The sequence below is a fragment of the Plecotus auritus genome (assembly GCF_963455305.1).
Source record: "Plecotus auritus genome assembly, chromosome: 2".
NCBI classification, from domain to species: Eukaryota; Metazoa; Chordata; class Mammalia; order Chiroptera; family Vespertilionidae; genus Plecotus; species Plecotus auritus.
Window position 1 is genome coordinate 178,899,345 of NC_137771.1, and position 26,976 is coordinate 178,926,320.

Consider the following 26,976-nt stretch of genomic DNA (forward strand, 5'->3'; position numbering starts at 1 on the left):
GATGCAAGAGTAATTATGTAGAACTTGAATTCTTCAAAGAACTATCAAGCCCTATTGGAGGGTCTTACATTGTTGTTATACTGTGAATCTTTATATAATTTTTTGCACAATAGATAAATATTTGTTGAACAGCTGCATAAATGAACAAATGGGTGAGTAAATGATTTAGAATTTTAAGTCTTAAAATGAGTGGAATTTATCCTGTAACTACATAATCAAGCCCTCATTTCCTAGCAAAATTATACTAAAAGAGATGTCCAGTGTGGAACATAAGCAAGATGGACTTTTGGGTGATGATTGGGAGATAAGTGATCCAGCTATTTCAACATGAGAATAAACCAGTCTGTTCTGTATGAAGCTTAAATTGAGGCTATTCACAATTATCCATATGACATTAAAAAAACAAAAAACACGTGAAGTGATTAATGTAAACAGTATTTAAACAGAAAATTAGTTTGTTGTGCTGAATGTTAGAGACATCGTATACATTTTAACAGTACAAAGATTAATAGTGGGTTTATGGATGCTATTATGTATTTATAAAACAGACTCAAATGAACCATCACCTTGTATGTTACTGGGTGGACCTGAAAATTAGAGATGTACTTTTATGTTAAAACATTCAGCAATTGAAGTTTCTTTATTTTTAACCTGCTAGAATACATCAGACTTTTGTAAAATTTTAAACTATATCTGAAACATGTAAGCTGATGGAAAGGAAGAAACTGACCCAAGGGAAAGGAGAATTTGAGTGGTGATGATTTGCTAGAAAACAAAAGTGAGGAAAAGGAAATTAGCAAGTGCCAAAAGGAAATATTCTAACTATTATCAGTGTGTAATATAAAGAAAAATTCCATACACTCTATTCTGCAACTCATTTTTTGTTAAATTGGGTAAACCTTAGTCTTTGTAAAACTGTTTAAACTCAGTCTTTGTAGAAAAAATCTGGGAAAATTAATGCAGACTAGCTAAAAATCTAAATGTGAGTAAAAAGGATGTTTAAACCTATGACATTTTATAGAGCTCTAATCCACTGTGCATCCAAACTTTTCTGAATTCAAGTTTTTAAAGTTTAGAAGAGGGAATATTTTATACCATAAACTGCATTTGAATAGTCTACACCTTGTGATGAAGTTTATTCCTAGAGATTCTCTATTACATGACACCATTGGACATTAAAAGTCCAAAATGCCAATATAAAGCATAAAGCTCATAGTGCCAAAATTCTCATCCATGGTCCATAGCTAATGATCCCCTTTGTCTTGCAGGGTAGCATCACTTGTACTCATCTGAATACCTACTTCCCCCAGGCAGACTGTCTCTGTCAAAGATGCACAGCTTATACCCAAATTCATTCTCCAAAACTCCACGGAGGGTCAGCAATACAAATTCTTCTTCTTCAGCATTCCTTGCATAGGATACATAAATATCATATTCCTTCCCATCTAGAAAAAAGAACACAGATCCAATAAAAACTAGGAAAGTTTTCTTAAATCAACTTTTGCAAATTAGACATTCTCATTTTTTTACATATACGAATTATCTGACAAATTTCAGTGTGATTTCTTTTCCAGGTGAAATGGCTATTTTTAGGTGTAATTACAAGTTTTATCTGATGTGTCTTCTACTCTCCTCTTACTGAGTTCAGTTTCTATGGTGGACAATCAGTGAGGCTTGGCTCATTCAACTATTAATTAACAGAACCAGGAAGTAAACAGTCAATCATAGGTGCTGGCAATTAATACCATGCAGAAGATGTCTACTGTCCTATTATGTCACTCACTATTATGCTAGAATTATAAATTGAGCAAACCTTTTAGAAATGGTCCAATTATACCTGAAAAATAACTATAATTAAAAAATATGTAGATTCAATAAACCAATCTTTCCCAATGTTGCATAATTATAAAAATCATCTCTCATTAAAAACATAGGTTCTGTGACCCTGCCACAACCTACTTACACCAGGAAATTACACACTAGAACAGTACTGCTTAAACTTCAATGAGTGCATGAACAACTTAGGAATAGTGTTAAAATATAGATTCTAATTCAGAGTAAGGGTTTGGTTTAAGATACTGCTTTCAATAAGTTCCCATGTGATTCTGATGCTTCTGGTGCATGAATCAGCCCTGAGTAGAGTGTGGACCTGCACTGTTCAAGACAATAGCCACAACCAAAGCAGATACTGAGCACTTGAAATGCAGCTGATCTGAACTGAGATACACTGTAAGTATAAAATTCATTACATACTGAAGTTTGAAGATTTTTAGTACCTAAAATATCTCTATTAACTTAATATTATTTACCAGCTAAAATGTTAATATTTTGAACACCTTAAGTTAAAAAGATACATTATTAAAATCACTTTCCCTTTCCTAATATGACAACTGAAAAATGTCAACAACATTTGTGACTTGAATTATAGTTTTATGTGGACAGTGCCAATCTAGACTATGTTCCATATTGAAAAAAATAATAATATGTATTAGAAAGATTTTCAGTAGTAAGGGCTGAAACAAAAGGTAGTCTGATTAAATGTTCCAGGAAAATCTAGATTTTATTAAGCCAACATGTTTTGTAAAGATGACACTAGAAGAGAGTTACATCAAATTCTTATTACTCACCTAAAATGGTTTCATCTGTTCCAAAATGAGCTCGGTAAAATAGGACCATCTCCAGCCAGTAAACATGGTAAACAACAATGAGAATCACCACGAGCAGGACTGTGACTCCAAACCCACAGGCCAGTTCCACTGTGTATCTTGGAGCGATCACTGGAGTAAACAACAAAGAAACAATTGATGTCTCCGTGATGATCAGAGTGACCCATCATCCTGCAAATAGTTGGATAAGCCAAGCAGCTGAGCCAGGCAACTGATTTGTGTGTGTGTGTGTGTGTGTGTGTGTGTGTGTGTGTGTGTGTGTGAACAAGCAGAGATAATATGGTAGCCACTATGTTTTAATACTAGATGTGTAATATTTATCTTTTTTGTTTCCAGTTATTGGCATAGAAGGCATTTTTAACCATTAGATGATTCCAATAGACTGATGATATACAAATTAAAACAGAATCTTTGCATTGGGAAGGATTTAGAAGGTTATCTAATTCAATTTACAATTAGATGCCTGACTCTCCTCAAAAATATTTTTGAAAATGTGTTTTTATTGATTTTCAGAGAGAGAGAAGAAAGGAGAGGGGCAGAGAGATAGCAACATCTATGAGAGAGAAACATCAATAGGCTGCCTCCTACATGCCCCTGTTTGGAGATCGAGCCCACAACAAGGAATTTGAACTATTGATCTCTTGATTCATGAGTAGATGCTCAACCATTGAGCCACAACAGCCAGGCTCAAAAATATTTTCAAAAAGTGTAATTCCATCCTCTACTTTTTCCTTCTCTTGGGTTAAAATCTTTATTACTACCTGAATCAGCCCATGATACTGGTAGAGTTTTAATTGTTGGAGCAGTTAAATGGAACAAAATCTTCATGTGTTTCCTTCCATTTGTCTTAATTTTATTCTCTTGACCAATGCCATATGGAAGAAATTTAATTCCCTCTCCTTTATATTTGGAAATAGGCCTCAAAAATTTTGTTTTCATTGAGCAGAAACAGAGGGTATGCACCAAATGCTCAGTCAGTGTGTGTAGCTCTGAAAGTATCTCTTAGGTCTACAGTTCTAGGACACACAGTCCAAAGTCTGACTTGCAATATCAAGGTATGGACAGATTTTTTTAAAATATATTTTTTATTGATTTCAGAGAGGAAGGAAGAGGAAGAGAGAGATAGAAACATCAATGAGAGAAAATCATTGATTGGCTGCCTCCTGCACGCCCCCTACTGGGGATTGAGCCCGCAACCCGGGCATGTGCCCTTGACTGAAATGGAACCTGGGACCCTTCAGTACACAGACCAACACTCTATCCACCGAACCAAGCCAGCAAGGGCAGGACTGATTTTATTATATTGCAATTTGTGTACAGCTTGCTTTTGCACTCTCTCCCAGTCCCCACTAAACTACATATTTACAGTCATCTAGGTACAACTTCACAATAGTGTTGTACAAAGATCTCTGGAATTTGGAGTCAAGGAGCCTCAATAATTCCAGCTGTGAACAAAATTCTATTATATCTCGCCTCAGCAAACACCACTTACAATGTTTATTTGCTCAAAGATGACTGATCTCACCATCCTGCTTAATAAACCTCTCCTTCACAACTAGAATTATTGAGGCTCCCTGACTCCAAATTTCAGAGATCTTTGCACAACACTACTGTAAGTTCAATTAGTGGTCATATACTAGTGGAAAGGTCTCTTTTAAAATAGGTATCTTAAGGGGAAATGGAAAGCAGCCTGGAGCTCAGCCTAAAGTTCTCTAATTAAAGGGCAAATCATAGTTTTAAGTTCATTATCCTAAACTCAGCATACTAATCTTGTGGCAGGTATAGCCTGGAACTCAGCAGCGCAGAATTATTATGGAGGACGTTTGTATGTGTTCCATAAATAATGGTGCTGTAAAATAAGAAAACTCCATTATAAATGCCAGACACTGTGTCAATGCAGTTGTTGAGAATTTACTAAGTTCAATTTGTATAGCTGGCATGAAAATTGCTGTGTCCTAAGTATTTCTGGGTACATGTTATGTTAACAGCACACCGGGGTAATTCCCACTGTCATCTTCATTATTTGCTCAGTTATTTTGGCTGCCTCTGGGTCGACATTTTATAATAGGAAGAAAGAAAAAAAAAAAGAGGTCAGTGGATGCAGTTACCTGAAAAGGGATTTTTCAAACATTAATAAATATCGGCCCTGGCTGGGTAGCTCAGTTGGTTAGAGTGTTGTCCGGATATGCCAAGGTTATGGGTTCATTCCAGGTCAGGGCACATACAAGAATCAACCAATCAATGCACAAATAAGTGGGAAAACAAATCCATGTTTCTCTCTCGCTCTCTTTTTCAAATCAATCAATTATTTAAAAAATTAAATATCAATAGATACATTGCTTAATGATCAAGAGTTCAATTACCCTCATAAATTTTCCTCTGCCATCTTCCCTTTGTTACTGCCTATTTTATTTCTAAGGGATTTTAAATTTTACTTTGTATCATACAATTACATGTGCTGTATTTACAGATTGTATTTTGTAGGGCCATTTGATGATATTAGGAAGTTCTTAATGCTATTTAACTAGCTGAATTCTTAAAATAAGTAATCCACAGCCTAAATTACTAAGTGGATTAAATCACATGCAGAAAGTATTCTAAAAAAGCTTTCCCATAAAGCTTTGCTGGCTTGCAGGGATGGGTGACCCTCAGCCCACATTTCCTGTCTGCCCCGGATGTACTGTTTGATGCTTTGGCATGAAGACTTTACTCTGATGCAATCCCAGATTAAAGGGTTTCCAATTAGGAAGAGGTGATGCATTTTGATCAGATTGGGCTCTGAAATTGCTTCTCTCTTTGGTCTCACTCATAATCTGTTTCAAGATGTAGCCAAATTTAGCCACTTGCTCTGTTGTTATTCCCTGGATCAGAATTCCCTCCATCCCTTTTGCATTTCTGCAGTAAAAACTAGCTTCAAAGCCTAAATTTTTAGCTAACTACCCTTGGTGAAACCAGTCCAACATCATAACTCTAGTAATTTTTCCTGTTCCAGGTTATGGGTCTACATGCTTGTTTCTCCTTGGAAACCTAAACTACCCTCATCATCTTCATTATCGTAGTTGGGAACTTGCTGTCCTTTGAGTCTACTGAGTATTCCCTCCCTATTTTTACTAAATTGCTTGGACTTCTCAATACTTTTGGAGCTGCAGTGCAGTGATGATAATTTTCCTGAATTACAAAGAAAATGCTGTATTTAAATTATAGTAACACAGAAACCTATGACTGAATTGACTTGCAGACCTGATTTGTTTACTACCATAGTGCATTAAAACTTGCACATTCTGGGCCTCTTCTTATCTTAGAGGAGTAATTGGTACTGGAGTAGCCTTCTCTCCATCAAATCCAAAATAACCGGTAGTGCAGGAGTGTGATCTTCGAGAGAAAGGGCACACAAAACGTGAGCCCCACGATCACCCGGGCTAATAGCCTGAAGGCACTTTTTGGACTGCAGCACAGAAGGGGGAACCCGAAAGTACATTAGTCATGCTGAGCTGAGGTGACAGAAAGTAGAGTTCAGGATGTTGAACACGCAGGCCTGGGTCCTAATAGAAAGAAAACTGTGTAGAAACGGAGCTTTAGAAATCCACAAGCATTTGGAAAAATACATAGTTTCACATATTAAGGGTGACACCTTCACCAAGGTCAGACAACGAATAGCTACCAGTGAAGGGAAAATGATCAGGGAAGATACAGCTACTAGAGAGCTGGGAACTGAAAAATTCTAGGAGAACATGCAGGGTGGGACACCTTTGAGTTAAGACCACCCAATTATTAAGTAGAAATCTCAGTTAGGTTAATAGGTTGAATTCTGCCTCAGAGAAAAGACTATTTTAGACTTACTCTAGCATTGATAAGCAAGATGCTTCAGAAAATAAGCAAGCTGTCATATAAGTAAATTAACCAACTACTAGAACAAAACACAAAATTCAGACACTCAATAATGTAATATGTATAATGTCCCATATACATTTAAAAAATAATGTAGGCAGAATAAAAAGCAAAAAAAGAAAAAAGACCCATAATTAGAAAAAAATAGCCAATATAAACAGAACCAGACTTGACAAAGCTGATGGAATTAGCAGGTAAATGCTTCAAGATTAGTATTGTAACAATAGAGGTGATGGACATAGAGGGAGTGACTGCAGCCTCCCCAACCCTCCTGAAAGGCTAGACCCCAGGGTCCCCCTGGCTTGCCTGTGCGCTGTGGCCAACAAGGAAGCAACCTTTGATGAAACAGCGGAAGAACATGTGATCAATAAAATGTACAAGATATTGAAAAAGAACAACCCATTTTTTACTGTTTGGTGAAAATCCATGCCTGGAGTGGCCCATCCTAACTGCATAGTGGCTTCCAGATGTAACCAGACCAGAAGGAAAATATTTCAGCATTCATCAACTAGTCTAGGGACACACAGGTTGGATAAACAAAACCACCTTGTGACAGCCAATGTGCAGCTCCCTAACAACGATGCTCAGTTTGATGCTTCAACCTATAACAGCAAGAAAGGAGAACTTGGAGGTTTTGGCTCTATAAGTGGAAAAGTTGAAATAGAAATCGAGATCAACCATGAAGGAGAAATAAAAGGACATGTTATATGCCCCAGAAATCTTGCATCATTGCAACAAAGACTCCATCCAACGATGTTCTTGTTTTCAACTATACAAAATAGCCTTTTAAACCAGTTCCTTCTGGAGAGTGCAACCCAGACATGTGTCTCTGTGGACATCAGAAGGAAGGCTATGGCTTTCTTGAAGTGCAAATTTTAGTGGGCACTTACTTAGCACTTCAGATGACCACAGCACCTGCCTGTGAGACATCAGTGCTGTACCAAAGGAAGGAAAAGTCCTGGATGTGAAGACCACCTTTACAGGGTATGCAGCAGTAGATGTTTCCTGGCATCTGCTCCATGAGTCTCTGTTTGGGTCAGTTGCTGATGATCAGAAACTTATAATCTGGGATATTCGTCCAAATAATATTTTCAAATCAAGCCACTCAGTTGATGCTCACACTGATGAAGTGAACTGACTTTCTTTCAATCCTTATGATGAATTCATTCTTGCCACCAGGATCAGCTGATAAGACTGTTGCCTTGTGGGATCTGATAAATCTGAAACTTAAGTTGTATTTTTTTTGAACCACATAAGGATGAAATATTCCAGGTTCAGTGGTCACCTCACAAGGAGACTATTTTGGCTTCCGGAGGTACTGATAGCAGACTGAATGTCTTGGATTTAAATAAAACTGGAGAGGAACAATCCCCAGAAGATGCAGAAGATGGGCCACTGGAGTTGTTGTTTACATGGTAGTCACACTGCTGAGATATCTTTCTTCTGAAATGCCAATGAACTTTGGGTAATTGTTCTGTGTTGATGAGGACCCTCAAGGACGTGTGAATCTAGGACAGGGGTCTTAGATACGCCTGCCATTCTTGTGATTTTAGACTCCCCTTTTTTTTCGCTCAGTCCTGAGATTGATTTAACGTTGGTTTTGAGACATAGACTTTGATCAGCCATCCCTCTATAACAGGTACCATCAACAATGCTATTAGCCCAAACTGAGGGTGTTTTCTAAATATTAACTTGGGGGACTTGATTCAGCAAAGCCACAGACTTATATTTAAATTTTCTTAAGGAATTTTCTAGTAACAAATATCTAAAGTAGCCACCAAAAAGGGAATATTGTATGTGGTTATTTTACTTTTTTTCTTATCCTATAACACCAAGTTTTTCAGACTTATTTAAGGAAAGCCTAGAAGTGAGTAAGGAATAAAGAGAAGTGAGGTAGGTGCCTGAGGCATGAAGTATAAGTACTGCAAGATGTTGTTTTTATTCAGAAATTAGGGGAGATTGAAGTCCTATAAATTCTGACTCTGGAATCTTCACACCTGTATTTCCAGGATGCACATGTTCCTGTATAGACCAGTATCTTCTCAGTTTTGTGAGTTAAATCAAAACTACCTGTTTCTTTTTTCCCACACATTTTGGTTGTTAGTGTACTTCTTGAGCTACTTTAATGTTATTTGTTTCCATTCTATAAAATTAAACAAACAAACAAAAAAACTTGGGACCATCAAGTTGTAAAGATGTATGTTTTCACTTGACAGGTACACTGTCCAATTTTTTTTTTTTTCCCAGCAGTTAGTCCTTGATCACTAGTTTGATACCATGTCTGTTTTGGGTGACCTGTTTCACCAGCAGGCCTATGACTAATTCTCTATGACTAATTATATAAGTAATTATAATGGAATAAATTGGTTTTCTACATAAAATAAATAAAAAATGAGTATTATAAATATTCTTGTTGATTTTTTTATCCTTACCCAAGAATATGTTTATTGATTTTAGAGAGAGAAGAAGGAGGGGAGATAGATACTTAGAGAAACATCAATGTGAGAGAAACATCGATCAGTGGCCTCCTGTATGCACCCTGACCGGGGATCAAACCCACAACTTAGGTATATGTGCCCTCCAGCAACCTAGGTATGTGTCCTGACTAGGAATCCAACCCACAACATTTTGGTGTACGGGATGACACTCCAACAAACTGAGCCACTGGGACAGGTTGATATTTTTTCAAAAGACCATCAATATTGTAAGAGCCATTAGGAAATATCAAAATAGATGTTTTGATAAATAAAAATTCAAAAACTAAAAAATGATATTTTCAAATTTAAAATGCTACAGATTATACATTAGAAATAAATGACCAGTGAACACTAGAAACTATCCTAAATGAAATACATAGGGGAAAAAGGATGAAATAAAAAATAATGAGAACCTCACTGATTAGTGGGACAACATCAAATGTGAGTACTCTATCCTAAGTTTAATTGCAGTACTAGAAAGAAAGGAAAGAATGAATGAATGAAAGGATGAGCAAAACATTTACCCTTTGTGACAACATGGATGAACCTGGAGAACATTATGCTAAGAGAAATAAGCCAGTCAGAGAAAGACAAGTAACATGATTTCATTTATATGTGGAATTTAATGAACAAACTAAACAAGTAGGCTAACATCTTTGATGTGTGTGTGTGTGTGGGTGTGTGTGTGTGTGTTGGGAGGTATTCAGAAGGTGAAAGGATTAAGCAAAAAGGAAAAAATAGGAGAGAAAGAACTCATGAACATGGTGCTTGTGGGGAGGAGGAGGTAGAGTGGAGGTGGGGAAGGGTATTGGGGGATAAGTGGTAATGGGATGGGGGGATGGGAAATAAATTAAAATAAAGGGGAAAAAAGAAATAACAACTAACTTATTTTTTCAAATTAAATTTAAAAAATGTACTTAACAAACCAAGAAGTTTAAAGAACCTTAAGTAGGATATACATACAAATAAAAATACCTCAGAGGATATAATAATGTAATTTTGAAAAAAAAATCAATGAAAAATATAAAATCTGTTCTACTGGATGCAGTTATCACTTCACATTCCTGAGGCCATTCATACTAAACAATCTCGCACACCCTTCTGTGAAAGGGGAGGTACTCTACTAGCTCTGGTGGATAGACTTCTGCATAACTCCTAGATTCAATATTATTTTAATTGATTGCATTGATCTTTTCCACCTGACAATACATTATTATTTATGTCAACCCCCATAATTGTTTCTCAAAACACATGCCTCTGAAGACAAGTTCCACAAAATGTTCCATGCTTGGGGAATCTGGAGTCAAATATATTTGAAAATAAATCCTTCCTACTATTTCCAACCTCCTGCAGACATTCATATCAAATGGTAGTATGCTAAAGATGCTAAGGGGCCCTGAACTAAAGTAATTTGATCATTTTTGTTTAACCTAGACTTTAGTGATACTGACTTGACCATACAATCCTTTGTCAAATAACCTATGAAAATCTGTGGAAATAATAAGTACTAACATTTATTATGAATTTAATATATATGTATAGATGCCAGTAACTGTGCTCAGTACTTAAAAGCAACCTTATGAGGTAGTGGTATTATTTTGCCTACTCTAAATATAAAGAATTTAAAGCTCAGAGAGGTGAGGTGTCTCTTCCAAAGTCATGGAGTTGGGATGCATAAAAACCACTTTCTGAACATAGGCTATCTGAGTCTAGAGTCTTGGGAATGTTCTTAGGAAGAAACTTTGGGAAACACTGTCTTGAACATATGGTTATCTTCTCTTTACATTGACTTCTGAGGAAGAGAGGCAATTAATTACCCAGAACCGACCTACGAAAACTTCTTAAGAGATTTTTCAACCTTTGCTCTTTAATTTCAAAATTGTAATAAAAATGTTACAGTGAAGCGTGTTGTTTTCTTTTCCCACCAGCTTTAAAAAAAGGTTTGAAATGTAACAATTTTGAATTAACTTTTTTTTAAACTTTTGATATAAATATTATGGGCACTAACAAGGGGATCTGAAATAATTCTGAATGACTTAGCTGCAGGTGTGATAAATCATCATTATCTGCCTCCAGATTATTGGAAAGCATTCTTGAAGTTATTAATTGTCTGTTATTCTGAGAGAACCAAAACTATGTTAGACATGTTCTGTTTCAGGAGCAACAGTTCACACAAGAAAGCCTCATAATTTTCATTTATTGTAGAAAAATATAGTAATATCAACATAGAAATCATTTTATATCATTTTAAGTCATAGTTTAATTTTTGTGTTAGCAATTGTGGCTAATGGTATATTACAAACTCACTTGAATACTGATACATAGTGTTTAAAGTGATCATTTTACAATTATATTTTCGATAATAAATACTTTACATTTCACTTTACTTGCATACAATTAGATGGTTGCTACTTATGTTTTATTATTATAGCTAATGCTAAGAATATTGATTGGGGCCATAATTCTTTGTGTTATTTATTCATGAAAAATTCCAAAAATACTAATTCATAGAATGTGATCACTTTTATGACTCTTGAACTCTGCCAGCAATGATTTCTGAAAGGGTTTTTACAATTCACTAACAACATGTGACTCTTTTATTATGTCTTTGGTAATTTTGAATATTTCCTTTATTTTTCATTTTCATGACTATATAGATAGGAAATTATGCCTCATTATCATAAGCATGGATTTTTTTTTAGCCACATTCAGGCATTAATTACTAAAATTATTTTGAATATATTTGCATAGATGGAAATTTCCCTCAAGGTTTTTCATTCAACTTTGATTCATGACTGTGTGGTAGATGTTGTGGTAAGTGCTGGAGCCCACATTCTCAATTTCTCCTTTTTTCCTTAGTCACCAAAACATTACTCGGCATTCCCAGATTCCTCTGCTGAGGGCATGCATCCATTACCTTTCTGTTTAACCTTGGCTGGCTGATCAACCTCCCCTTTGCCATTTCTAGCGTGACAGACATAGTTGCGTTTGAGATCTTCAGCCCTAACTTTCTTGATGCTCAGAGTCACAGTTCTGGTTTCATCTTCCAGATCAGCCAGTCTCACACTGGAAAGAGGGGAAAGAAAATTAGAGCATTAGTGAGACTCAAGGCCCATGTTCTGTATGTGAATCAGTCAAGCAGACAACCAGAGAGCCATTAGGTGGGGGCAAATAGAATGGCCATAAACTGCATTGCCTTGGAATCCAATAGTTACAAAAGCTTCTGGATTCCAGTGCTATTCCTTACCATCTATACTAGACACAATCCCGATACCTGGATCAAATCCCAGTGATGGCATCACACTATAGATATAGATATAGATCTCTGTAACTCTCTTCAAAGCAAAATGTCTCCCCTCAAACTTCTGAGGCAGGATGCTACTACTAGTATATTGGTTTAGAGAGAAGCTTCTGATGCTAGACCCAGTTGGGTTTTGATCTAGGCTTTGCCACTTACTGGCTGAATCCTTTTGGCATAGTAACTAATTTTTCCATGTTTTGAGAGGGTCATTTGTAAAAGAGGAAAGTGGCAATGCTTACATAGTGCATTAGATACATGAAGTTAAGAATTCTGAGGGTTGAGTATATTAATGTGCAAGTATTAGAACAATACTTAACAAATATTCATATTATTCATATAGGCTATTATGATCCCTCAGTAATAACTTATGCATTTCAGGGATCCCCAAAGTTTTGATTTTTAATCCAAATAGACTATTTCAGTCAAAATGCCAGAATCTCATGGTTAAATCATATATATAAAAAGAAGAAATTTCTGAGTAAATAAACTTTGTGAGCATAAATATATCTAAATCTAAGCAAGTCAGAGTTCAAGTACTTTGGGTCCAAGACCAAGATTTAAAATCCCTTTGAACTACTTTTTCAAAAAGGGAAAAAAAAAATAAAAAGCTGTTACAGCTGACTGATGGCCAGGTTCTCCTTCTGATAACATTTACTGTCAGTCATGGGAACTTAGTTAAAAACTGTAGTGGGTTTAACCCAAGTTTAATGGCATTGCTCAACTGTAAACAGTGAGCTGTGTTTTAATAGCAGCAAGGAGGAACACCACGAGACTTTCATTATTATTCAATCATTAGGACAAAAGCACAATCCTCGGAATTCCTCCAGTGATCAATAATTCTCCCCCTATACTTCTAGCCACGTCTTTCATAAATTCCTTCTGCAAACACCGCTCCAGTCTCAGCAAGCTCCTTCAGTACCTTTAAATGTGTTTTGCTTCTCTCACCACCAGGCCTTTGCACATGATGTTCCTTTTACCAGGAACATTCTTTGGATGCCTTTATCTAGTTTATTTCTACTCTTTTTTTTTTCAAATATTTGTTTAGGTACTGTGAGATCTGAGAAGCATTACCTAATCCCCCAAATGGATTGGACTCCCCAACTCAATCTTCCCATACCATGTAATACCTCCCAGCCGCTGCAGCTGCATGTATCAGATTAGAGTATTGAACTTTCTGCTCTACCATTGTTACTCCTATACTAGTAGAATCTACCTGATGCAAAGAAAGCATTTTATGATATCTGCAAAAGTCTAAGTTTACTACCAGGGAAAAAAATTCTTTTGAATTCTAGAAGTTTTAGTAGCCTAAGATCTAGTTACACATTGGTGATAAGGCTTATGGTCTTAGAATTACTTTGTCTGTAGTTCGTCTGCTACTAATTTTTATTCATTGTTGCACTGAACTGATTGCTCTCTTGTAGTTGTATGCTTCCTTATGGAGGATCTTTTGTCTTCAAAGACCCATATTTTCCCTCCTTATTTGGAAACAAAGTGACTCAACATGTTATTTTAAGAGTGAAGTATATATTGCCACCCCATCTACTTGAAAAAAAAAATCTAGAGATCATGAATGTATTGAGTCAATATAAAAAAATCACTATCAATGATAAATGTGACATATGTGTTATGTGAATTAAGAAAGAGAACAAGAAAGAGAGAAATATATGCTTACTGCAAGACTAGAAACGAACACAATGATCTCAGGCACAAATGTGTATAGGCCCAAACTCCAGACTTGAGAAAGAGAACAGGGCCACAATGACAGGATTCTATCTCTTTATAATCTTATATTGTGACCTTTTTACTCATATAGGATATGCACTCCATCTACTTTCAAGTAGGTATCATAAATGTGTGATCATCAGATGGCACCTGGGCCTCCAATTACAAGTCCAGGAATCCTGCCTTGGGATGCAGCCAAAATCTTGCTGATTTTTGTTAGTGAGAGGCAAAAATTAGAATTTTTATTTTCATTGATTAGTAAACAGCCAAGTGCATTAGACTGAGGGACAGCGTTAGTCACCCTCTTGCCTGCACCAATGATACCTTTCATCAACAGTTACATCAATAGTGGTGTCATCTGTCTTTTTCCCATCAATGGTCCACCAAACCTCATTGTGAGAGTCCTTCATGTAAGTAAAAAAGACTTTACAGGGAATGAGCAGCTCTTCTCCTAAAACAAACAAACAAACAAACAAAAAGTTAACCCTTTAGTTTGTAACCTTTGCATGGCTATATTGTTTCTACTCTGTGACTAATCAGAAGCTAAAAATGTTACATGTATCTATAACCCTACTTCTCACTAATTCTCTAGTGGGCTACCATAAGGTGATTTACCATACTTCACTGCAAAACAAATAAACCAAGAAAAGAAGCAAGGCAGCTTTATATAAAATTATGAGAATGGCCACCTTTTAATACAATCTACGTATGTTATAAAATGTATTTGTTCAAAAAGTCTCTGACAACATCCTTTTTAGCCCTAACCCTCTATGGACTACTCTCCATTATTAAATTACTCCGAAGCAAAGGATGACTAAGAAAAGGTTCTCCAGATCTTTGGTCCTTGGCCCAGAGGCAATGGGACGGTGCCAAGGTTGAGAGGACTGTCTGGACAGGCCCCACCGGGACATGCTTCAGTTATCCGGGTGCAGTCAATAAGTTTGAAGACAATAAATGTAGAAATTCTACATTATCCTTCTGAGATGGAATATGAGGTTGGGGAATTTCTTGGCAGAAATGGTAGTAGAAGTAAGAACAATAATAATAAGCAGCACACTCACTGAGAATTTTTTATAATTTACTATGCTAAATAGTTTTACTCATTAATGTTATCATTTAATTTTAACAAAATACTGAGACATTTTTTATTTACTTATTTATTTATTTATTTTCCAGAGGGCAGCATACACTTTATTTTTAGCTACCAATCAGGCCCCCTCAGGGCCCAGTTCCCAGAACTCCAGGCCCCCACCCCACTTCCTGAGCAGATGGGCCTTAGTGTTGGAGTTAGCCTGGAAAAATGGGCAGGGGATGCCTCTTGAATTCTCTCAGGCCTCCTCCATTTGGCACCCAGGGGATCTCCTGGAGGTAGGCAGCCTTCAGGTGAGTCAACGACAGACTGAGACAGAGCCCTATGCTTTCTCAGGTCTGTGGGGATACCCAGGTAGCTTTAGCCGCTGTGGGTGGGTTGGGTCCCAGACTGCAGGAGGCCCCTAGCAGGCGGCAAACTTGCGCTGGATGCACTTGTATTGGAGCAGTTCCTGCTCACTGACGGAGGGCTCCAGGTGGGCAGCGGCCTGCAGCAGGTCCTCCATGGTGAGCAGCAGTGCTGAGCTCCTGGGCTCCAGCCCTTTAGGAGGCATTTTTTAAATTCATGTTTTACAGATGTGAAAACTGAAGCTTAAACATGTGAAATGCCATGCCTCCATCAAATTGTTAATAAATAGATCGGAATTTGACCTAGATGCCCAGGACAGTTGTGTTGTATGCTTGCTTTCCTACTAATTAATATCAACTGCTTTCACTATCAAAAGGTGTCCAGGTTGAAATGATAAATTATATTGTCATCCTGATTTGAACCTGGGTTTGTCTCCCTTTGTGCTCATACTCCATCCTCTCTTCCAATGGGTGGTTCTTATGCTTTCCTCTCCAGTTTTCCATCTATATATATAAAAGCCCAGCGACTATTACAGCAGAACCACCAGAATGACCAGAATGACTGGTGGACCAGTCGCTATGATGCACACTGACCACCAGGGGGCAGAAGCTTAACATAGGAGCTGCCCCTGGTAGTCAGTGCGCTCCCACAGGGGGAGCACCGCTCAGCCAGAAGCTGGGCTCATGGCTGGTGAGCACAGCTGCAGCGGGGGTTGGAGGAGGGGGAAGCCTCTCCTGACTCTGGGGCAGCACTACCAAGTGGCAGCAGCAGGCACAATGTGAGCTGCACAGAACCTGGCCTGGTTCAGGCTCCTCCCTGGCCACCTGCCACTTGTCGCACTGCTATGTCCCTCCAGGGATGTCCAGCTGCCAGTTTATTCCCGATGCCTGCCCCTCCCCCAACCCCCCCCATTGGGCCTAAACCTGCAGTCAGACATCCCCCGAGGGGGTACCAGATTGCAAGGGTGTCAAGAACTTGGGTGCTATGGGCACTCCTGTAGAGCAAGTGGTTACCATGGATGGGTTCCAAGTCCAATTTCAGCCTGTTTTTTTCTTAACTATTCAAACATATGAACTTAGAGTGCAGGCCCTCTCAGAGCGGGCAGAAGCAGCCAGGACATTGGAGGGCGGGTGACTGGGAGAAGGGGCATGGGGAGGATTTTTGGGTGCATGGCTACATGGGGGTTATGGATAGGATTGCAATCTCTTTCTCTGTAAGCAAAGGAGAAAAGATAGCAACCACTGTGTTGGTGGCTGCACATGTCTCCCCCTTGAGCCCTGCAGCGCAGCAGGCTTGCAGGCTGTTTGCAAACATGACCTTCTGTGAATAAGTGCAGAGAAGGCGTGCCCACACTGCCTCAGGTGTCTCTTCAGTGGGTCTCTTCCTCAGGGGAGAAGGGTTTCTTTGGTGCGAATTACATGAGAACTGAATTTAGAGGTGGAAGGCAGCGCCCCAGGACTAAGTTCCCAGAGGGAGACGTACCCCGGTTACCTTCGGCAAAGGCACTGGGAACCATTCTTGACGTTGGGCACGTGTTCGCTAAACTGCATGGCCCACGGAGCTGTGCCGGTACCCGGGCATAGTGAGTGGAGGAGGGAAAGGAGGGCGGACCTGCAGGGCCGCTCACTGCTCACCTTGGGGTCTGAGTGTTGGCCGCAGCTGGGAGGTGGCCTGGAGCAGTGCCTTGGGATTGGGGGTGGGGGTGGGGGAGACTTGGAGGGCTTCCGAAGCCGCAAGTGAGCCCTGGGGCACGGGAGTTTGGGATAGTGCAGAGGTCCAAGGAGTACATATAAGCAGTCCCCCGCGCAGCAGCTCCCCCTCCCAAGGTGAGCGAGATGGAGGTGGGAGGGTGGAGCGAGGGTCTGGGAGGGCCCCTGGACTGCCCGCAGAGGCACAGGCCGGCAGGTGCAAGTGGGAAGACAGTTTGGCTCTCTCTGAGCCCAGTTGGCTGTTTAACCTAGGTGGCTTCCTGAAGGCTTTTGAAAAACCTCTTTCTGGGGTTGCTTTTATTTTTCCCCCAGCAGCCGCAGAGTCGCCACCAGGGAGCCGCCAATCTCTCCCCGCACCCAGTCGGATCGAGTCTGGCATGCATCAGGGCGGGACACCGGGATCCGCTGTTTGCTGGTGGGGGTGGGGCGTGGTCGCCTCGGAGCTGGACCACCCAGCCCGCAGCGTGCTCTCAGCCTGGAGGCGTCCTGCTGCAGACTGCAGGACTCCTTTAACTGGATCAGTGGCGGGGTGGAAAGCGACCCAGGTGGGTGAGGAAATGAAACTTGGGGCGAGTACCACGGGTGCAGTCCTGTGACCGTCCCCTCCCAGGATAATGCTGCGCTCCCTAACCTCCCAAGTGCCAAGAGATAAATGTGGATTCGCAAAGAGGCAGGCCCCCCAAGGAGCTTCAACTGGGGGGGCGCGAGGAGTTTTGAAACCTCCACCCTTTGCTTTAAGGCTGCATTCTCCTTCCCTAATACATGTTGCTTGAAGTACACGATGGTTTGTGTTTAGACATGCATAAACGTGGGGAAAGCAAAGTTTTGTGCTTTAGAATAAAAGAGTCAGGAGTCTGGAGTCTTGGGGGGGGGGCTCTCTCTCTCTCTCTCTCTCTCTCTCTCTCTCTCTCTCCACACACACACACACACACACACACACACACACACACACTCCTTCCTCCCCTCTTCCCTGGCGAATCTTCAAGCAGAAAGTTAAACCTAACTCTTCAGAACTCACCCTTGCTGGAGTGGCCTCTGTTTTGTTTTGTTTTGTTTTTTTCCTCTCACTAGGTTTTTTCCTAACCTCAAACTGACAGTTGGACATTCCCCGAGGGGTCCCAGATTGCGAGTGACTATGTCATAGCTTATAAATGGCTACATCCCACACACAGTTAACATAAGGAAGGTGGCTTCTGCAATATTTGAAAAAGAGATCTGTGGCTGTTTAGTCCTAATTCGTCAGAAGAACGTCCAAACTGTCTACATCCTGTTTATTCTACATGGGGATAAACATGCATTCCTATATTGGGAATAGTCTCTTAGATTTAAAAATTAAAACCTGGCAAGGCTACTCTACACTGAAAAAAACAGGATGATGCAGCGATGACATGCATGGACTCTGGCTTGCATATCTGTGGTCAGCCCTGTTCTGACACTTATAACTGTGTGACAAAGCCAATTACTTAACTTTTCTCTGCTTCAGTTTTTCCACCCATAAGATGGGGAAAATGGCACTACTGCCTCAGAAGGATCATGTTATGTACTACTTTTTATACTCAGGACAAAAAAATGTAGCTGCCCATACAACAGCAAGATGCCTTTCACCTGTATGAAAAGTATGGTCACTGGTGCATGAGGCATCCCGGATTGCGAGAGGGCACAGGCCAGGCTAAGGGACCTCCATGCCCCCATGCATGAATTTTGTGCACTGGGTCTCTAGTATCAATATAATATAGAAGATAAAGTGACATTGGATTCAGGCATGCTTTTGCAACCATAATGTGATAAGTATATGGAATATATCTAGATGATTAATAAGTGTTTACCCTGATTGCAGGAAGAATGTTTATATTAATATATAAAGCCAGTACTAAATCAAGAAAATTTGGTCCATTTGGGGTTGTGTTCTTTGTGTTTTTACAAGGTACATCACTGTTTGAAACCTTATTTTAATATGGGGGGTACTATTGTTCTCTACCTATGTTGGTCACTGCCTCTATTAACTTTAGTACATTTTAAACAAATGTTCTTTTATAGCTCTCACTGGGTTTGTTTTGAATTTTTGTAAAGATGCAATTCAGAAAATGTTAAAAATTTTCTGCAGTTTCCAGCTAACCTGTGAGAAAGTCTGAGTCAGAATAATAATAAATAAATCATTATTATTATTTAATCAGTTACAAGTGATTTTTCCCTGGAATGAAAAAATCTGAAAAATAAAAAGAGACCCAGATGACCGAAGCAAATATTTCATAGTGTTCTGAATCAGGGTGTATTGGTTGTATCAGTTGTTACTTATTATATTCACAGTGCTGACTCCAAGCTTTAACCCTGCCCCTTTGTAGTGGAACAGAAGCTTGACGGATGCCTTGTGCTCATGCTACAGGCTTGGCAAACCAAAACCCTGTGCAAGCTACAGTTTGCATCAAAGAGAAATCCCTCATCAGGGGAGGAAACCTGTCCGCAGAGGAAGAAGACGGCAGCAGCTGCTGAGAGAGAAGCAGAGAATCCCTGAGCTCCCCATGAAATCCAGGAGGTAGCTAATGCCCAGAGCTACCCTGGTTTCTGACAACATCAATTTCAATTCCCGTGTTTTTGTTTCTTGTTTTTTTGTTTTTTTGTTTTTTTTACAATAGCCCTCTCTTCTCTTGTGTTAATTTCTGTGGCATTTTATTCCTTACTAGAGGCCTGGTGCATGAATTCGTGCACACGTGGAGTCCCTTGGCCTGGCCAGCAATTGGGGCCCATTGGGTCTATGGGAGGTTGGCCAGGGGGAGGAGCTGCAGGAGGTTGGCCAGTGGGGGGCAGGGGCATGGGAGATTCTGATAAGGGCCATTGGGGCCAGCCAGCTGTGGGGAGGGAGGGGCCATGGGGGGTTGGCCGGCCTGGGGGAGTGACCATGGGAGATTGGCCAGCCGACCCAATCGGGGCCAATTGGGGCTGGCCAGCCAGGGGGAAGGACCGTGGGAGATTGGCTGGCCTCAGGAGGTTGGCTGTGGAAGTGCACTGACCACCAGGGGGAGCTCCTATGTTAAGCATCCGCCCCCTGTGCTGAGCATCTGCCCATCATAGCAACCAGTTGTTTGGTTGTTCAGTCATTCGGTCGCTTAGGCTTTTATATATGTAGATAATTAAGATAATCTAACTAAAATTCAGAGTCCACAGCTGTAATTACCTGGTTCTTTCTCGTAGACCACAAGATCATTGGGTAAGTGGATCTGGGGGGGCAATATAGAGTTTGGAGAGCCTGTAAGAGAGCAAAGAACAATGGGAGATGATATTAAGTCATGAAGTCTTTATCCCTGTTAACCCATTTCAAAAACATTCTCTTCTGTGAAGCCTTGCCCAACCTTCTGGCATGGTTTGTCAATTCTTCTTGAGAAGAATTGCAGTCAATAAGTCTGAAGACAAGTTACACATATAAATTCTACATTATCCTTCTGAGATGGAATATATTTACTATAGAGTGCATAATAACATTTTAACCATATAAAACAAAGAAACAAACATAATATGTTGATTATCCTCCATATTTCAGAATAGAATGCTTAACCAGTGTTTTCACTTTCCAAAGCTTACATGAGAGTCTTGTCAGACTACAGCATAATTAATTGCTCTCCTGTTTTGCTCAATCGTTTCTTTTCTACATATTTCTCTTCAACATTCCCAGAGTGCCTAGTATAAGACCTAATTACATAAGTATTACATGAATGAATAAATGAAAAATCCAAAATCACAATTATGAGTCCAGCACCTAAGGGTACCTGATGTCCAGTTATCAGTTAAAGGTTCATTCATAGGATCAATGCTCTTTATAACATTCTGTATTCCTAAATTGAATGAAAAATATCCTGAAGGAGATTTGTATTGTATTATTTAAGAGTAGAGGCTTCACCCCTAACCGGTTTGGCTCAGTGGATAGAGTGTCGGCCTGTGGACTGAAGGGTCCCAGGTTCAATTCCGGTCAAGGGCATGTACCTTGGTTGCAGGCACATCCCCAGTAGAGGGTGTGCAGGAGGCAGCTGATCGATGTTTCTCTCTCATCGATGTTTCTAACTCTCTATCCCTCTACCTTCCTCTCTGTAAAAAAATCAATAAAATATATATATTTTTTTAATAGAGTAGAGGCTTCAAAGATTTAATGACCAATAGGTGTTCTAATCCCAACTTGGTCATTTACTAACCACATGACTGTTTTTTAATAAATCTTTGAAAAGCTAATTTTCCTCATCTCTAAAATGAGAGTAATTAAACTCATTTTACAAGTTCATTATAAGAATTAAATTAACTTAAATTATCTTAATTTGGGGGTATTATTGTGATACATATGAATTAAGTGATGCATATTAAAGCATTCACTGCATATATACATATACATATATATATATACACACATATACATATACATATACCTATATATATATACATATATATACATATACATACATATATATATGTATATGTGTGTGTGTGTGTGTGTGTATGTATACATATATATATATATATTAGGACCAACTGCCAACATGAATATAAGATTAGATTACTCATTTGACTTTTAAAGTCCATTCATGTTAGGCTTTAAATTTAGTCTGATTTTTCTTTTGAATTAGTCCCCACCTCAGCATTATTCAGAAAGTAAGCAGTAAGCAGAGAAAGTGGTTACAAAAGTGTTTTACTTGAATTTTATTTGCACTATGTTAAATCTGTTTTAAAGAAATACATAAGCTGAATCTGGTGTCAGACTGGTAGAAAAGCCTTAAACAAAATGTCAAAAACCTGAGGTTTAGAACAACTTCTACCAATGCATTGAACATCTCTAAGCAGGTTGCTTTCTGTTGTTGAGCCTCAATGTTTCCATCTATTAAAAGATAGGATTTTCATCACCCCCCCAAAAAAAAAATGCGCAAATACCTTATACCAATGATTTACAGAAATTAAAAAAAGATAATGAATTGCCTTTTTCTTTAAAAAAAATAATGGGGTTTGACAAAATCTCACTCTGATATTCTCTAATTTTAATACAGTGGGCACAGTGGTATTTAGGGTTCTGCTCTAAATACCACATATCCTGACACTGGTTCTCTTGGTTGTGGGTTTCACAGAAGTCTGTAGACTCTGCCTAGACATTGTCCTTTTCACTTCCCCAGTTTCTCATCTCCTCTTCTTTCAGTTCAAACCAGGGGTTGGACACTGCATACAAATACTTTAAGCATTAACTACAACAGCAGTACATAAAAACTCATAGTTTATTTAATTCTACTAAAACAGATTTGGACAATAATATTAATTACTATTCATTACTATTCAGAGTCTCCACTGTTTGCCTGTATATTATGTCTAATATTCTCAGGTATCCTGAATGTTAGGTAATTTAAGTCCCAGATAACAGATGAGGAGACTGAGACTTTGACCAAAATCATATTGCTCTTAAATAGCAGTAGCATAGTTTGGACACAGATCTGTCTGGTATTCCTTTCATTGCTCAAGCTGCCTTTACTTCACTTATTCACATATTCATTCAATAGACCAATAGTTACCAAATGCCCACTATGTATGTGGAAATGCTAGAGGCTCTGGGGAGAGTGCAATAAACAAAAAAATATAAGCTTTTTTTTTTTCTCACAGATTTTACACACTTGTTTGTAATAAACTATTAACAGAAAAAAACAAACACAAGATTATTCCATTTTTATCCTTCACACTTGATACAAATCATGCTTACCTACAACCTTTACAGCCAGAGTCCTGGTGAGATGGAACGCACGCCCATTTTCTGGATATGTAACAACGCATGTGTAATTTCCATTATTTGAAAACAAGGCTAAGAGGAAACTCAAGTTCATGCCTTCAGGTACCACATTATGAAAGTCCTGTACTTTGTGACAGCCCTTTAAGAAGTAAAAGAAATGATGTTTTCTATTTAGATACATGCATAGAAAATATACAAGCACATGCACATAGGTAATTTTGCACAAAATAGACAAATATCTTTGCTGGCTGCACCTTTTACTGAGCTATTCTGCTCAACTATTTGATAATGTTTCTGCAAAGATTAAATGCATTAAGTTCTGTTATCTTTTCTGCAAAAGAAAATTAAAGTTCTGAACTGAGATATAAATTCAAGAGCACCAGCTTCCTGTCTGAGCATCCAATATTTGGATTCTGGGAGTCTCATGTTAACAGTGAAGCAAGGTTAAAGTATTGAAAAACAACTAAGGTAACTTAACTGCTTGCTCTACTATTTTAAAAAACACACAATTATTTTTCATTTTTTTCTACATTTCTTCATTGTTTATATTAATTCAGGAATCCAGTCACTCTGCTTGAAAACTAGGCTTAATTTAGATGTCTGATCTTGGCATTCTTGATCACTCTGTTACAACACTATATTGGTCATGTACAAAATTTTTGGTATTTTTCTTCTATTTTTCCTATGTGCTGAAATTGGATATCACAGACTCCAGAATCTAAAAACAAAATGTATTTTTATGAGTCTTACCAATAATTAAGCCCAACCGGCATGGCTCAGTGGTTGAGCATTGATCTATGAATCAGGAGGTCATGTTTCGATTCCCAGTCAGGGTACATGCCAGGATTGCTGGCTCCATCCCCAGTGTGGGACATGCAGCCGATCAATAATTCTCTCTCATTATTGATTGTTTCTATCTCCCTCTCCCTCTCCCTTCCTCTCTGAAATCAATAAAAACATATATTTAAAAATAATTTATCCATGACAAAAATAATTAAATATCTCTAAGTTCCCTTTCAGCCGTGGGCAAACTACGGCCCACGGGCCGGATCCGGCCCGTTCAGCTGTTCTATCCGGCCCGCGGAGCCGAAAGAGCGGAGGGTTCTCTTGCTCTCCCCTCCACTCCTTTACTTTGAATTTATATTAGTTCACACAAACACTCCATCCATGCTTTTGTTCCGGCCCTCTGGTCCAGTTTAAGAACCCATTGTGGTCCTCGAGTCAAAAAGTTTGCCCACCCCTGCTTAGATCTTTAAAATTATGTGAGTCTGTTACTGGCTTGTACTCGTAACTTCCTAAATTCACATACTTAACTTTAGTTCTCATATACTTAAGGTTTTCTTGCTTCAATTCCTGGAGCATGTGTTTTGAAATATGACAGTTACACAAAGTGGTACATTTTGTAATTCTTTGTAACAGGAATATGTCTTTTAAGAATAGCACTAAAAAGATGATTCATGTGGGTTTTCATCACAAGGAAGCTGATATATGCTCAGTTAAGTGATTTTTCTAAATACAATTTATCCTGTTTTGATAAAAGTGCTTCTAGACACTTGTCACATCAGCCAAAGGTTTCAATACTCTTAGGTTATCACAAAGTATAAGGCCACAAAGGCCTGTATTCATAATGAATTTATGTCAGATTTGGTTTAAATCAAGTTCAGACTATCTATAGAATTCTATTTGAGTTTTGTGATACCTTCTATTTAAACAGTTCAAAGCTATTTTCTCTCATTTAGCTTTTCTTAAATCCTTGCTAAGTAGACAAATCAGACTAAAGTATGTTATAGTTTTACAAGTGGAAAAAAATGAGGTAGAAAAATGAAGAGATATTCCAGATAACACAGTGCAGAGCTAAAACTCAGTTGTCTAGATAGCTCAGTAAAGGTCTTTAACTAGCTTCTTATTTTTTTATTATTATTACTAGAGGCCCGGTGCACAAAAATTCTGCATTTGGGGGGTGGGGGTAGAGGGGTCTCTCAGCCCAGCCTCCGCCCTCTCACAGCCCGGAGCCCTTGGGGGATGTCCATCTGCCAGCTTAGGCCCGCTCCCTGGGGGAATGGGCTTAAGCTGGCAGTCAGACATCCCTCTGGCAGCCTGGGAGCCCTCAGGGGATGTCCAACTAAAGGCTTGGAGCGGGCTTAAGCTGTTAGTCGGACATCCTTAGTGCTGCTGCGCAGGTGGGAGAGACTCCGCCACCGCTGGCCAGCCATGAGCCAGCTTCTGGCTGAGCAGCACTCCCCCTGTGGAAGACCACTGACCACCAGGGGGCAGCTCCTGAGATGAGCGTCTGCCCCCTGGTGGTCAGTACATGTCATAGCAACCAGTCATCCTTTTATTATATAGGATTATTATTGTTTATTTTTAATATATTTTTATTGATTTCAGAGAGGAAGGGAGAGGGATAGAGAGATAGAAACATCAATGAGAGAATCATTGATCAGCTGCCTCCTGCCTGACCCCTACTGGGGAGCAAGCCTGCAACCCAGGCATGTGCCCTTGGCCAGAATAGAACCTGGGACCCTTCAGTCTGCAGGCCGACACTCTGTACACTGAGCCAAACCTAGCTTCTTAGTTAAGAAGCAAGCTTTAACTAGTTTCTTAACTAAGAATAAACACCTCTGCTCAGCACTTAGTCGAAGCTGGAAAAATTATACTAAGACATACACTTATACATACCACATCATCTCGTCTGGGGTGACCTTTGTTAATAGGATCATATAGCTTTCAAGTGTACATTTCCATGACACATGATCTGTATATTGTATTGTGTGTCCACCACCCATAGTTAAGTCATCTTTCATCACCAAATATTTGGCCCCCGTAACTAGTTTTAACCAAAAGAAATTAAAAAGTCTATTTCAGAGCTATCAGACTTACATATCATGCAAGAAAAGAAAATGAAGGAAATATTTTACATTCTGAGCTGTGTGTTGGGGGTGGCTTCAGGGCATTGTTGAACCACTAACTTTGGCCTGTAGTGTGTGATGAGCTCTCTCTGGTTCTTATAAGCAGATACATCTCTAGACCCTTCAGTACATAGACCTGAGACACATGGAATATTTTAAACTATTCCTGAAAATGAAGCCTGGAAATTTTCTTATAATTTATTTAGAATCCAAAAAAAAGTGGAACAAAGATCTGGATATCCAAAGAATAAACAAACAAACAAACAAACAAACAAAAACACAGTATTTTTAAATGCAAGAAATCATTTAACAGTAAATGGATTTCCACTATGAAGCAAACACTTGTCTGACTAGAAGACAAATTATCCATTTAGCTGATCCATTAGTTCCTCATTTTGAATTCAAAAGAGAGAAGTTAAGCAGGAGAGCAACGTTTCAATGGCATAATGGTAGCCATGGCAACCTATCATGATATATAGGTAAAGAGCGAGAGGAAATACATCATGTGGTGAGATGTGGGGTGTGATTGGGGGGATGTCTTGACTAACCAAGGACGAGTATGTCCATCCCATACACCATTCAAGAACTGTGAGGGCATGGAAAATGGAAAGGACACAACTCCTAATCTATAGGTATGTACAGTCTCATGGTGAATTGCAACAAGTACTATGAAAGGCATATCAGGGTCAGGGAGCTGGGGAAGATCAAACAGAAAACATTCATAAAAACTTCACAGAGAGCAAAGATTTGAGCTCTATATTAAAGGATAAGTAGAATATTAACAGCTATTAACTAGGAGGAGAAACGTGGGGGAGTGGCACTCCAGGTACAGGAAAAAGCTGTAACTTCCCTGAACTCTAATAGCATTTTGCTTTCTGTGTCAGAACTTAACTAACTTTATATTATTTTTTATGTTGTAGATTTTTTTCAATTGCAGTTTACATTCAATATTATTTGTATTAGTTCCAGGTGCACAACTTAGTGGTAAGACAATCAAATACAAAGTACTCCCCCCAATATTTTCAGCACCCACCTGGCACCATACATAGTTATTACAACATTATTAACTATATTTCCTATGCTGTACTTTATACTTAACTAACTTTATTACAATAAACTC

General features: G+C 39.0%; 1 protein-coding gene and 1 pseudogene across 2 annotated transcripts in view; one reads left to right on the forward strand and one right to left on the reverse strand.

Annotated features, from left to right (window-relative positions):
- The window catches only part of IL1RAP (interleukin 1 receptor accessory protein), a gene marked incomplete at its 5' end in the record, with an annotated part of 99,192 nt that overhangs the window by 9,786 nt on the left and 62,430 nt on the right, over positions 1-26,976 (reverse strand). The window contains 6 exons of the mRNA XM_080654696.1: positions 1,302-1,445; positions 2,628-2,777; positions 11,949-12,097; positions 14,379-14,505; positions 20,374-20,445; positions 22,921-23,086. Coding sequence (XP_080510822.1) covers positions 1,302-1,445; positions 2,628-2,777; positions 11,949-12,097; positions 14,379-14,505; positions 20,374-20,445; positions 22,921-23,086 — 808 coding nt within the window. The remainder of the gene's footprint in view (positions 1-1,301; positions 1,446-2,627; positions 2,778-11,948; positions 12,098-14,378; positions 14,506-20,373; positions 20,446-22,920; positions 23,087-26,976) is intronic.
- Positions 5,342-8,001, forward strand: LOC308242635 (histone-binding protein RBBP4-like; annotated as a pseudogene). Its single transcript has 2 exons — positions 5,342-5,418; positions 6,782-8,001. The product of its transcript is annotated as a histone-binding protein RBBP4-like (transcript).